Source organism: Meriones unguiculatus, chromosome 16 (genome assembly GCF_030254825.1).
Source record: "Meriones unguiculatus strain TT.TT164.6M chromosome 16, Bangor_MerUng_6.1, whole genome shotgun sequence".
NCBI lineage: Eukaryota > Metazoa > Chordata > Mammalia > Rodentia > Muridae > Meriones > Meriones unguiculatus.
This window is the reverse complement of record NC_083363.1, coordinates 15,492,542-15,504,800: the sequence shown is the minus strand read 5'-3', so window position 1 is coordinate 15,504,800 and position 12,259 is coordinate 15,492,542. Positions and strand designations below refer to the sequence as shown.

The 12,259-nt window shown below is 43.4% G+C and overlaps 1 protein-coding gene across 5 annotated transcripts in view; it reads left to right on the top strand.

Annotated features, from left to right (window-relative positions):
- Window positions 1–12,259, top strand: part of Fam13c (family with sequence similarity 13 member C) — a 104,872-nt gene that overhangs the window by 49,125 nt on the left and 43,488 nt on the right. For all 5 annotated transcript variants that reach the window (XM_021653392.2, XM_021653389.2, XM_021653388.2 and 2 more), the window contains one exon: window positions 7,790–7,853. In XM_021653392.2, the coding sequence (XP_021509067.1) occupies window positions 7,790–7,853 (64 nt within the window). The remainder of the gene's footprint in view (window positions 1–7,789; window positions 7,854–12,259) is intronic.

Here is a 12,259-nt window from a genome sequence, read left to right as displayed (position 1 = left end):
CAGGTTGATAGATTCTTTGGCCACACCCATCTTTGAGTTTCCAGAAAGTGGCTCCAATCCTGTTTCACAGGGGCTTAAAAAGGCAAAACCCATAATTCACTGCAATTTCCATCAGGTCCAATCAGGGCCAAGCATGTATCCTGACATACTTCCTGCCTGTCTACCTCCTGCCTACATGCAGTCAGGAGCAAGCACACATCCTGACATATTTTCTGCCCATGTACCTCCCATCCACATGTGATCAAGCACATCCTATGCATATGGGTCAAACAAACTTGTTTAGGGGAATGAAAATGTGTGGCTTTTTATTGCTCATAAACAGTAGCCGCCAGCGTTTCAGGAAGTATTTGTCCTTGGGCAAGGAGCTTACAGGTTAGAGGCATTTTTGTTTCATGGATCTCTTGGGCCCAGTGATTAAAACTTAAAATGTAACTTTGGCTCTTATGAAGCTTACTTTAATTCTTTGGAGCAAGTGTTCTCTTTGACTGAGACAGTCACTGTTTCCCAGGTAGGCAAAATCTTGGAAGTCTAGCTCTCCCTTCATGGTCCCATGACTTTCTTAGCTACTTTTTATTATTATCATAAGGTTCTGGGTTGGGGGCATCTGCTGGGCTTTTGCCTCCATCTCTTGCAGAGCCCAGATCATGGCTTCACCCTTCTGTACATTTTTAAGAAAGACTTTAACTTCTCAGGTGAATAAAAAACTATGACTACTTTGAAACTGACTGAATTTCTTGATTTGCTAGTTGAAGCTCCAATGATTTGGATTCTTCTTTGATCAACTTGAATATGATATTATGATAGCTTCAAAGACATTTGTGTGGAGCATGCATGGCAAAAGTAGTCGTTATTGGCCATGAGTGCCAGTTGGAGAAGTCAATGCCAGGAAATGTGATCCTTTGATAGTAGTTTCCGTCTGTCTTGCTGATCTTGTTAGTGTTCAGCCAAGTTTACATTCAGGCTGTCATGTCCAAGTAGTTGTTTCTTGGACATGATAGAACATCTTTAACATTGGTGAGAGAAGGATGAGTTGCTGTTCTCTGAAAACAAGATGGACAGATGGTCTATGGTGTCTAGTTTTAACTGTCAAGTTGTCGAAATCTAAAATCACCTCAAGAGGGAGCTTCCCTAGATTAGGGTGGAACATGGGTGTGTTGATGGGGGACTGTCTTGATTGTCATGGTTGGCAGGAAGACTCCTACATAATTTGGGGGATTCCTAATTGAAAAACATTATCCTAAAAGTCCAAGGGCATTAGCTTGGGTCTAGCCATGACATCTCAAAATGAGTTTGTTGACCTAGACAAGTGGATGCATGAGCTGCTAGGCAGCTGATGAACATCTCTTGACTTCTAATATTTCTATGTGTGTCAGTCTATGATATTTTCACACTCAGTGTCTTTAAGGTTGAAACCTGTGCTACCTGAGCTTCATTATTTAGCTCAGAAGTTTCTAAAGAACCAGTAAGAGGGCCTGGAGAAATGGCTCAGCAGTTAAAGCGCTTGCTGCTTTCACCAAAGACCCAAGTTCACATTCTAGTTCCCATGTTAGGCAGCTCACAACTGCCTGTAACTGCAGCTCCAAGGGACTTGATGCCCTCTTCTGGTCTCTGCAGGCACCTGCATTCATGGGCACATACCCGAAAACAGAATATATATAAGTAAAAATAGATCTTTAAAACAAATAACCAGTAAGAAAATGTCCTTGGTGTGTACTAGACACCATAGAGAAATATAATGATGGTGCCAAGGGTGGTGGTTGTTGCTAATACAATAGTGCTGGAGTTTACTGGCATCATATCTGAGTCTGCATATAGATCTATTGTGTGATGTGAAGACTTGTTTTGCTTAGGGTTGCCCTCTTGGGAGATACCTTTTGTTTTCAGAAAGAGTCTTAGGAAATGGCACTCATACCTCTACTGCTCCAGCCAGTGGCCATCCGGGTATACATTCCTGTATCCCAAGTGCTGCTTCCTTAATACAGAGGCTTGCTTTAGTCAGTGGAATACTGTAAATCCGGAGATGAGATCTGAGGTCCGCCCTGTTCCTAAGCCCCGATTTCACTGTGAGGCATTTTGAACCCAGGTGCTTATTGTCCAGTTTCTTTGCATTATGGATTAGACAGGTACTGGCTAGTCCTTAGTCTTCTCAAGGAAGAAATGTACTTATTGGAAGTGAGAGTAATCGCAGCCTTCAGGCTTTGCTGGCATGCCTCAGGGACAGGAAGGAGCATGGGTTATGCAGATTTGATAATTTGTCAGAATTGGCAGCTGTTCAGGACTCTGAGATGAATCCTTTATTATCAAGTAATACATATCTATTCTATACCCTGTGCTGGTATTGGCTATAGAGAAAAATGTTGAGCAACATGATTCCTGTCCCACAGAGCTTACCATCAAAAATACATGACCATTCAGTAATTATGAAGATACGGAGTTATGATTTGAGTAGTTTCCAACGTCTGTGCAACAGGTAGGTCCCATAAAAAGACACAATTGGGAGGTATGTGGTCTGTAATGGATAAAGGAGTTAATTCAGAGACAAAGTGGATTGGGAAGGAAGAGCATGGAAGGCTCAAGGAAATCCTGCCTGGAGGCGTGAGCTTGGAGAGAGGGTGAGGAACTGGAGGAATGCCCTATAAGCCACAGCACAGATGGGGCGTGGCATGAGTGGAGGGTGAGGAGGTAGATGAGGCTAAATCCTTCCGCAGTGGAAGGATACCTGAAGCATTGTGGAGTGCTTCCCTGAGGCTTCTGAACACTGTCACGTGGTCACCCTTCGTTCTTCCTGCCCAGGTTGCCAAACTGATTCCAGAGCCATCGGTGAATCCTCACAACTGTATTCTTTGAGTGCATTGGCCAGAGGGTAGCGATGGGCTAGATTGTGTGTGGGGAATGCTCTGGAGGAAAAAAGGAGCATGGAGACTAGAAGGAAACCTTTGATATTCCAGAGAGAGATGCTAGTAGTTTGGTGTAAGATGGCAGTGGTGATGAGGGATGTGGAGGAGGGGACAGATGAACAAGTCATTTGGGGTAAGAAAATGAAATACTGGAGCCATACTGGCTGATGGGCTGGGGAGGAATAAACAGTTTGGGGGACCCCAGGAATTGCTCTTGCCAGCCGCCGGCTAGGTGGAAGCTTTTCATTGAAGCAGGGCTGTTCCATTAACTAATTAAATTATAGTTAAAAATGTTGACTTAAAAATAAAATCCTGGGCAAAAATACAGTGTTCCTTTCACAAATTATCACATCCTGTGGTTTGAAATTATCCTGGGGCCAAGAAAAATATTTTAGTGCTTAGTTGGTTTTGCTGTTTTGAATTCCTGTACACCTCCCCAGAGAGGCCCACGGCAGGATGGCCCTGCAACCTGACGCAGCACATCCTTCATGGATCCAGCAAAATGGGAATGCCATTTTTTTTTTTAAATCTGCCCTTTAATGGGGGTATATCTACAACTCACAAGCCAAGATTCTGGGGAGGAGCTGTTTTAATGTCAGTGCACAATTACCTGTTGTATTTCTCTATTGGAACGTGTTTATTTTGAATGTCAGTACCTTTATTTACTATGTCATGGTGATAGAGGTGTTTTTGTTACTGCATGGCAATAGTGATAATTTAGTGGCATCACAGTAGTATTGCTGAGGGGGCTATTGGAGGAATCACTTGTGTGATATCAGAGGTATTTCTCACGGTGATGTTGGAGGTGTTGCTTATGATGCTGGAGCTATTCTCGTGGTGCTGGTGCTGATGGTGCTGATGGATGTATTCTTGTAATGGTCTTAGTGATGACGGCATCTATAATGGTGATGCTGATGGTGGAGGTGAAGATGCTAATGCTAATGATGGGGTAGTGGCAATGAGGTTGGCAGTGGTAGTGGTGATTGTGACGTTGGTAGTGGTAATAATGTGTGGGCAGCCACAGTTGCAACCAGAGTGATGGTATCCGTGATGAATGGGGAGTCGGTGCCGAGGACCGCTGTTGGGCTCTGGGGAGCACATGCTGCATGTCCCATTGGCTGCCTAGGCCTTGGCTGGGAATCGGCATCACAATGGATTGGCAGAGTGTTCCGAACTGCTCAACTTGGCCTTCCAGAAATACGAGTTTGGTGGGGACGTGGCAACCATTTGCCTGTTGGCCATGGCTGGAGGGAGGCAGAACTAAGGGAGAGTCAGTGCGGTGCATTTATCATTTATAAGGTGACTTCTTGGCAAGAGTATACGTGGTTGGAACAGTGTCTTAAGTGTGCTGGGGACAGGGAATTGGACACAGCTGCAATTTCCTTAGTCACCACTGAGCTTTCCCAGCAAGACCCCTGTTTCTTTTTTCCTCCTTACCATGATTTTTAGCATTCTTAAGCCAGGATCTCATTTTTTTTTTCCTCTGGGTGATTGGCACTTTCTGGCTGTGAGGGCTTCACCAGTTCTAACAAATCCCAGTCTCTGCCTTTCTTTCCTTTTCTCCTTGACCCTGGCATCTGGTGACTCATAGGTCATTATATGTATGTATAGGACATTGATGGCTTATTTATTTGTTTGTTAATTTATTAATTTATTATGTCCCCTGTCCTTCCATGAAAATACAGATCCTAGGGCTGGCGTGATGGCTTGCCAGTTGATAGCATTGGCTGATCTTCCAGAGGACCCAGTTTAATTCCTAGCACCCACATGATGGCTACAACCATCTGTATCTCTGTTTCTGGGGATCTGATGCTCTCTTCTGGCCTCTTGTGGGCATCAGACACATACGTGCTACACAGACACAAATACAGGCAAAATAGCCATACACATAAAAAATAGAAATAAATCTTAAAAAGAAAAGGAACTACAGATTCAATGAAAGTGGACCTTTTATGCACTGCCTTATTCTGGTCCCTGATCTAGATCACGGTACATAACTGATGGTTAATAAGTACTTGTTGAATGAATAATGAAATTATTCCTATCGTGTCAGTGGGTGTAATAGTGCTAATCTCATGCAGTGCCTTTGAGGATTAGGTGAAGTGATTTGATTAAGCCATCTTGCATGTCCAACTGGACACATGAGGGCTGGTGAAGTCTTGCATTCCTCTTGGTATTTTCTTAAAACTGCTTTGTTTTTGGTAGTGACAGAATGAATTCTGGTTAGCTTCTTGTCTCCTTATGTTGCTTCTCCAGTTCCTTCATGACTGACTTTATTTATTCCTTTCCATTCCCCCTTTATTTTATTTTCCCTTCTTTCTTTTCTTCTCCTCTCCTCTTCTCTCTTCCCGCCTTTTTCTTTCTTTCTTTCTTTCTTTCTTTCTTTCTTTCTTTCTTTCTTTCTTTCTTTCTTTCTTTTTTCTTCCTTCCTTCCTTTCTTTCTCTCCTTTCTCTCTCTCTCCTCCCTCTCTCCCTCCCTCTCTCTCTCTCTCTCTCTCTCTCTCTCTCTTTCTTTCTTTCATCAGGTCCAAGATCCAAACCCAGGACCTTTCACTTGCCATGCAAGGGCTCTGCCAGTGACCTAAAGGCCAACCCCTATGGCTTGTCTGTCATTTGTTTCCTGTCTAGCTAGTTCTAAAGAAGATACTAATAGATACCTCAGAGGATATGAACGTCTGTTCATAAATGATGCTTACTGTTACTGTCAGCTGTATCAAAACAACACAGGGAGTCTAGAATTGCATAGAACACTGCACTGGAATCATTATATAATTATGATGACTAATAGCATATTTTAATAATAATCAAAGTTTTGTTAGGCTGAAAGACAAGCCAACACCCCTGTCAGATGGCTCACAGCTGCCTGTCGCTCCAGCCCCAGAGCTTGCAACACTCTCTCGTGGCTTCTGCGCACCCTGTCCTCACGTGCACATTCCCACAGACAGACATGGGTACCCGTGAATTAAAATAAATCGTAAAAGCACCACATTCCTGCTTTCCTTGGTCTACAACGACTATGAAAGTATAGCTTAAGAACCATTCTAGATGACAGGGAACTTAGGACCCATTCAAAGATCTGAAAAGATAGGTGGTGTAGTAAATAAATATGTGCATAATGTTTCTTATTAAAGCCCTGTAATTATTATGGCAGTTATTATTAACCTGCTACCATAGCAATAAAAGACACAGACACTTGTTGTATTTAAATAAGTCTTGTTTCACCTGGGGCTGGGAAGATAGATACTCCCCTCTAAACTACCTTGTTACTTCTTAGTCCCAGGCCATCTGCTTTGATCATTCCTATCTGGGCTGCTTCCTTTCCAACAGCCCCGTAAATGCTTGCACATATTTTCCATCTGTGCCGATTCTCTCCATGCCATTCCTCCTCCCAGCCCATGTTTTTTTTTTTTTTTTTTTTTTTACCTAGCCCACGGCGACTCTCCTTCTTTCTTTCCGACCTTTCTCTCTCCTTCCCGTGATCCCTCTCCTCAAAGCCCATGAACTTTGCTCATGCCTACCTTATTCTGCCCTGCCCAGCTATGTAGGCATTTATTCAGCCAATCAGGGATAACCCTGGAGGCAAGGTTACACAGCAGCACTTGGGGTATGATGATAGTTTGCTCGTGAGAGACAGCAAACAGACCTCAGGGAGCAAAATAATTAACAATCAAATACAAAGCACCATACCGTGCTCTAACAGATGGGATTTTGACAGGTGGCTCGGGGCTGGGTGATGTGGTACAGGTTAACCTAAAAGCCTTCCTCACTCTGTTCACGGTGGTTGCCCATGCTTGACCTGGTGACCGGGAGCCCTGTATGACTATAAGAAGAAGATGCTGGTCCTATGCTGGTCTTGAAGGCATCCTCAGTGTGCCCTTTCACAGTCTTCGCGTGTAGCTACTGCCTTATATGCCATCAGAAGCCAGTTGTTTGCATGGCTAGCCCAATTTGCATCTGGCATGAAAATCTTACTTATTATGTTGAAGAAATTAAGCCTACTGTGTTGCTCAATGGACCTTTCTGTGCGGGTTATGACACGCCAAACTCATTAACCTTGGTAGCCGTTCAGAGAATGTTTTGTCTTCAATATTCAAGTTCACTCATTGTACTAGCTATAAATGACTATATCCACAAATAAGTTTGTTTTTTTTTAAACAAGTCACTTATGGACTAAGTGACTGTATTCCCTTTTCTTCTATTGGACGATATATAATGGCAAAACCCAGCTCTACTATTGAACCCTATATTGAAATGCTATACAATGACTATAGCATTTGTTGTGTTAATTAAGTGATAGGACAAAACTTTCGGGAGTGTGCAGTACATACAGTGTGTTTTCGAGTTTGTGTGTATGTGTACTATGGTGTGTGTTGTGTGTTCTGAGTACAGGTGCCAGGATGGACATGTGGACGTCACAGGATAACTATGGGTGTGGGTCCATTCCTGCCACTTAAAAAAGAGGTCTCTTTATTGTTAGCCCTGCATGTGCCAAGAAGAGGAGTATGTGAGCTGAGCTGATCATCGTATGACAAGAGCCAGATGTGTGTAGATCTGGGTAAAGCATTCCATTCCAGACCCAGGATGGCTGGAGGAACAGGGTTTGAAATAGAATAGAAATTGTGTACTCAGGAAACAGTGGTGGCCAGGGTGACTGGGAGTGGGACCAGAGAAATAGCAGAGAGCTCTAGGGCCAGGGAAGCTAACAGAACTCATATACTGTGTGTATCCCAGGCCTCTGAAGGAGGCTGAATAGTACCTTTGGATGGGTAGGGTACCACATGGGATTTGCAGCAGGAACATGACCAGATCACCAGTCAATGGCCACCGGCTTCAAATGTGCATTGTCAAAATGGTTCCTTCAAATAGACATAATTTTCCTTTGTATTTTGTAGAATAGACCAGAGGGCTGCCATTTGGCCAAAGGATGCTTTTGGAACTCAGCAAGACTTACAGGAGGTAGGTGCAATCATCATGGGTTATGCAAACATGAGTTAGCCAGTCTCACAGTGCCTGTTCTTTTTGTAGCACCAGAATTTTTTTCCAATTAAAACTTTAAATTAAATTATCTCTTAAGTGAACTTTAAAAAAAAATTCCGGTAATAAAATGTTATTTCTCTAATGTTCTTCCTTGTGTTGGAGCAAAAAGCTTAAAATAGTATTTTCAAGAATGCTCACCACACCTTGGACCTTACCCAAGTCCAGCTGTCATTTCTTTGTACACTTTCCAACTTCACTTTGGGATTATATAACCAGGGCTATGATAATTAACATTTGTAGAACTTTTTCTTAATTGAATCTTATCTGGATTTCCCTTCCCCCATTTCCCACTGGCTGGTGTTTGCAGCCCCAAGCATAAACTGGCCTTACTGCTTAGTCACTGAGCATATTAAAACTTGATGGCCCCACCCGAGTTTTCTTTATATGCCTTGAGATATGGAAAGCCATAATTTCCCATCCAAGTAGCATCCCATTACACTGGACAGCACATTAGTTAGCTTGTTCTAGAGTTTCTTTGAAACATGTAATTGGATTGTAATGTCGGAAATCAGTATAATATAATTAGATCACCTGCTGTTATGAATGCCTTGGCTTAAGACACTGGTTTGGAATACTCATCTGGTTTCTCTCGCCCTCATTAAATTGGAGCAGTGGGTGGTATGTGGTGTCTGTGAGGAGGATCATAGCAAAGAAAATAAATAGACTTGATATTCAGATGCCTAGGAGAGGAAGAAACAGCTCCAGGAAGATTGATAACTCGGCGTTTTGAAGATATGTTTCTCCTCTGCTTACCCATAAATGCCTTTATGGGTAAAAGGCATTTAAACATTTAGGTGATTAAATTTTCGTTTCTTGATGATGATGATGACGACGACGATGGTAGAATTTGGTAGAGGTTGACAGCTAAACGTAAACCAGCTGTCTGGTTAAACCAAGTTAAATGGCCAAATTCACGGGAAATATCTTTAGTGTAATACAAATGAATATGCGGAAGGCTGCATGTTCAGACACAGCCTTCAAGTTGCATATGATTCCTGGTGGAAAGAGTTGAGAAGTTTTTTTGTTTGTCTGTATTTGAGACAGGGTTTCTCTGTGTTGCCTCAGCTGTCCTGGACTTGCTTTGTAGACCAGGCTGGCCTTGAGCTCAGAGAGATCTGCCTGGCTGTTTCCAAGTGCTGGGATTAAAGACATGTGACACCACGGCCAGCTAAGAGTTAAGAGTTTTAAGGAAAGAGGTATGAGTCTTGAGTTGGCACACGTGTCTGTCCGTCTGTCTTTTTTTGAAGCTGCAGTGGGGACTGTGTTGATGCTCATGTCTAGAAAGGTGACATGAGGAGAAGGCGCGGCTCTCTAGCTTTCTAAACTTTGGGTGAAGCTCTGGTTTTTGAGATTGGAAACGACAGGATACCGAGATAGTGTGAGCAGTTGTTGAAAGCTTTGTTTGAAAACCTGCTTTTCTGGTCTCCTTTGCTGTGTGGTGTCTGCAGATGACACGAACTGTGTGTGCAAGGCCTTGCCCTTCTGAGTGGAGACACCTCCGGGCCAAGATGTGGGAACACAGAAATGTATACTCAGAGGGGTTCTGTTCCAGTCCATGTGTGCAGGCCCACATGGCATCAGGTCATAAAGACTTTAAGAAGATAAGAGTTACTTCCTGATATCCTTTGAGAATTGGCTGCAGGACCCCACGGTTGGAAAACCCATGGATTACTAACCCTTTATGTAAACTGGTGCGGTATTTATGAGCAACCTGTGCGCACCGACCTGTGTACTTCATGTCATCTCTAGATCGCTTATTATCTGATATAGGATACTTTCTAGTTAACTAATGATACTGCATTGCTAAAAAAATACAAATTCTGTGCGTATCAAACACAGACAATTTAAAAATAATTGCTGGCCTGTGGCGGATTGAGTTGATGGATGCAGAAACTCAGGAATCTGTAGGACTGTCTTTAGTGTTCGACTGAGATGTCTTTCTTCTTCAAAATTGCTTTAATTCTGAGAAAATAGCCCATGAAAGCCTTCTCTGACACTCCCATGTTGGCTGAGACATACTCCCTTTTTTCTGTTAGAAAAAACAGCTGCATTTTCAATTTAAGTGAAAACCCAGCCTATCAAATTGGGGCTTAGTTCAGGTTCTATTGAATATTTTGAACTATCTGAGATTTTTTTCATGTGGCAAAAGGTCAATTATTTCAGGCTTTAATAATGACAGTGTTTTACTGATAAAACTATCTGAACATTTGGGACTGGGGAGAGGCTCCATGCTTGGCTAGATCCTGGGATTGGAAACTCATTATGGAGATTCATCTCTGGGCTCCTTTTCCTCTCCTGGCTTTATTTTTTTGTCCAGTCACTCCCTAGTGATGTCTGATTTTTATGTTCACTAATCTTAGTATATGTGAGTTTTCTATTACTATGTATATACATAGTAATATATATATATAAATACCAAATATATATATATATATTTGGTATTTTGAGACAGGGTTTGTCTAGCTCTGGTAGTTCTGGAATTCACTCTATAAACCAGGCTGGCCTTGAACTCAGAGATCTGCCTGCCTTTGCCTCCTGAGTGCTGGCATTAAAGGCGTGTGCCACCATGCCAAGCTGAGTTTTCTGCTATTATGGTGTAATGCTTTGCCAGGAGCTTAATGGCTTCACATACCTATTTGCTAGCCCATGGTTGTACAAAGCAGCTGGAGTCTCTCTGCTCAGGGTCTTGCAAAAGAGAAATTAAGGCATCAGCCTGGCTGAGTTCTCCTCTGGAGAAGGAAGGAGCCATGAAGCAACGCTCCTTCAGGCTGTTGCTTTAACTGGGTGTCTTGCCACCAGACTGTCATTTCTGCCCTCTTCGCTGGTTGGCAGCTGGACAGAGCATTCAGAGTCCGCCACACTCTGCTCACGTGACTGTGTTCATCTTCAAGCCAGCTATAGCACTTGAAATCTGCCTACGCTTCTAATTTTCTCCAATGATGCCTTCTGCCACCAGCTGGAAGAGACTCCGCTTTTAAAGATCTTACTTGATTTGGCCAGGCACACCCAAATGATGGCTATATCTTCTGCCAGCTGAGTTGGAGCTCAGTTATCTCTGGAGGCAAAATCCCTTCAAAGCAGCACATAGATCAGTATTTGAATAAACAAGGTACAGAAACCCCGGGGGGCGGGGGCATCTGTAGGGTCCTGCCTGCCTCCTAGTGGAATTACACTCTTCTAGAATTACAGAGCCTTATGCTTAATCTCAATCAATGACTGGGGCATTTGTCCTTCCTGAACTTTTTGCTATGACCTTGGAGCTTGAAAGGAGCTGGTTGGCTAGACGAGGCCCAGATTCCCCCCTAAGACACTGGGAATGCTCTTTGTAGAAGGCAGATAATTAGATATTGGTCTCTGGAAGCACAGGCTCCAAGGTAATTTTCCTCTTGGCCGGACCACTGCAGGATGCCACTGGACGTTTTTTCTGGTTTGGTTTTTGAGCTGAGGTAGCTTGACCTTGCTTGCCTACCAAGGGCTCTTCTTCCTCAGCTGAAGCAGTGAGTGTCCTGTGATTCTTTTAATTTTAGCCACCTTTTGTTGTCAGCGTCAGCGGGGACCCCTTGTGGCCAGCGTTGTCATGGTGTGAGTCCTAGTTCTCACTCCCAGGTGAACAGGGCAGACAGCAAAGAAACAGGGCTTCTGCTAGAGTCCGTCCTTCCCCTCAGAGGCCGCTCTCCAGCCTGGCTGCTTATTTCTAGGGGAACCGGGTCTGGAGTCCTCACCTTCAAGGGATCCCAAATGGTGCTGTAAGTGCAGGCACCAGCCACACTAGCTGGTCACCATCTTTTTTTTTTCCTTCTAACACTGACTTGGAAAAGCAGCCAGCTTACCCGTGATTGCTTCCTGCTTGTCAGGTGTCTGCATGTCTTCCACTCAGCTGTGGTGTGACCCGCTTCACTCCTGTCCCTTGCTCCAGTGTGACACCTCCATCTTTTTCCTTGTTATTCCATTTTGTACGTATTCTTCTTGGGGCTCCTAATTCCCTTCCCTTTTTTTTTCTGGTGAGAGACCAGAAGGGGACATTCAGTTCTGTAGCTGTGAGGGGTCACCCCATGCTGCTGTTTTTGCTGCTTAGTGACAGATGGATAAATGTGGAAACAGTGCGGGTCATGGGCTTTCTTTACAAAGGTAAAAATCTATGAATAGTTCTTTTATTGAATGTAAATATGTATTTACATATTTATGTTATGTGGGTCCCCAAACCATTTTTTTTTCTGGGAGCTTTGACTGTTGGGATTTTTCCCCCTCTAATGAGTAATTATTTCCGCCATATTTGTTGAGAAGCAAATACTCTGCCCCAGGACTGTTAGAGCGGAGCAGGGGCT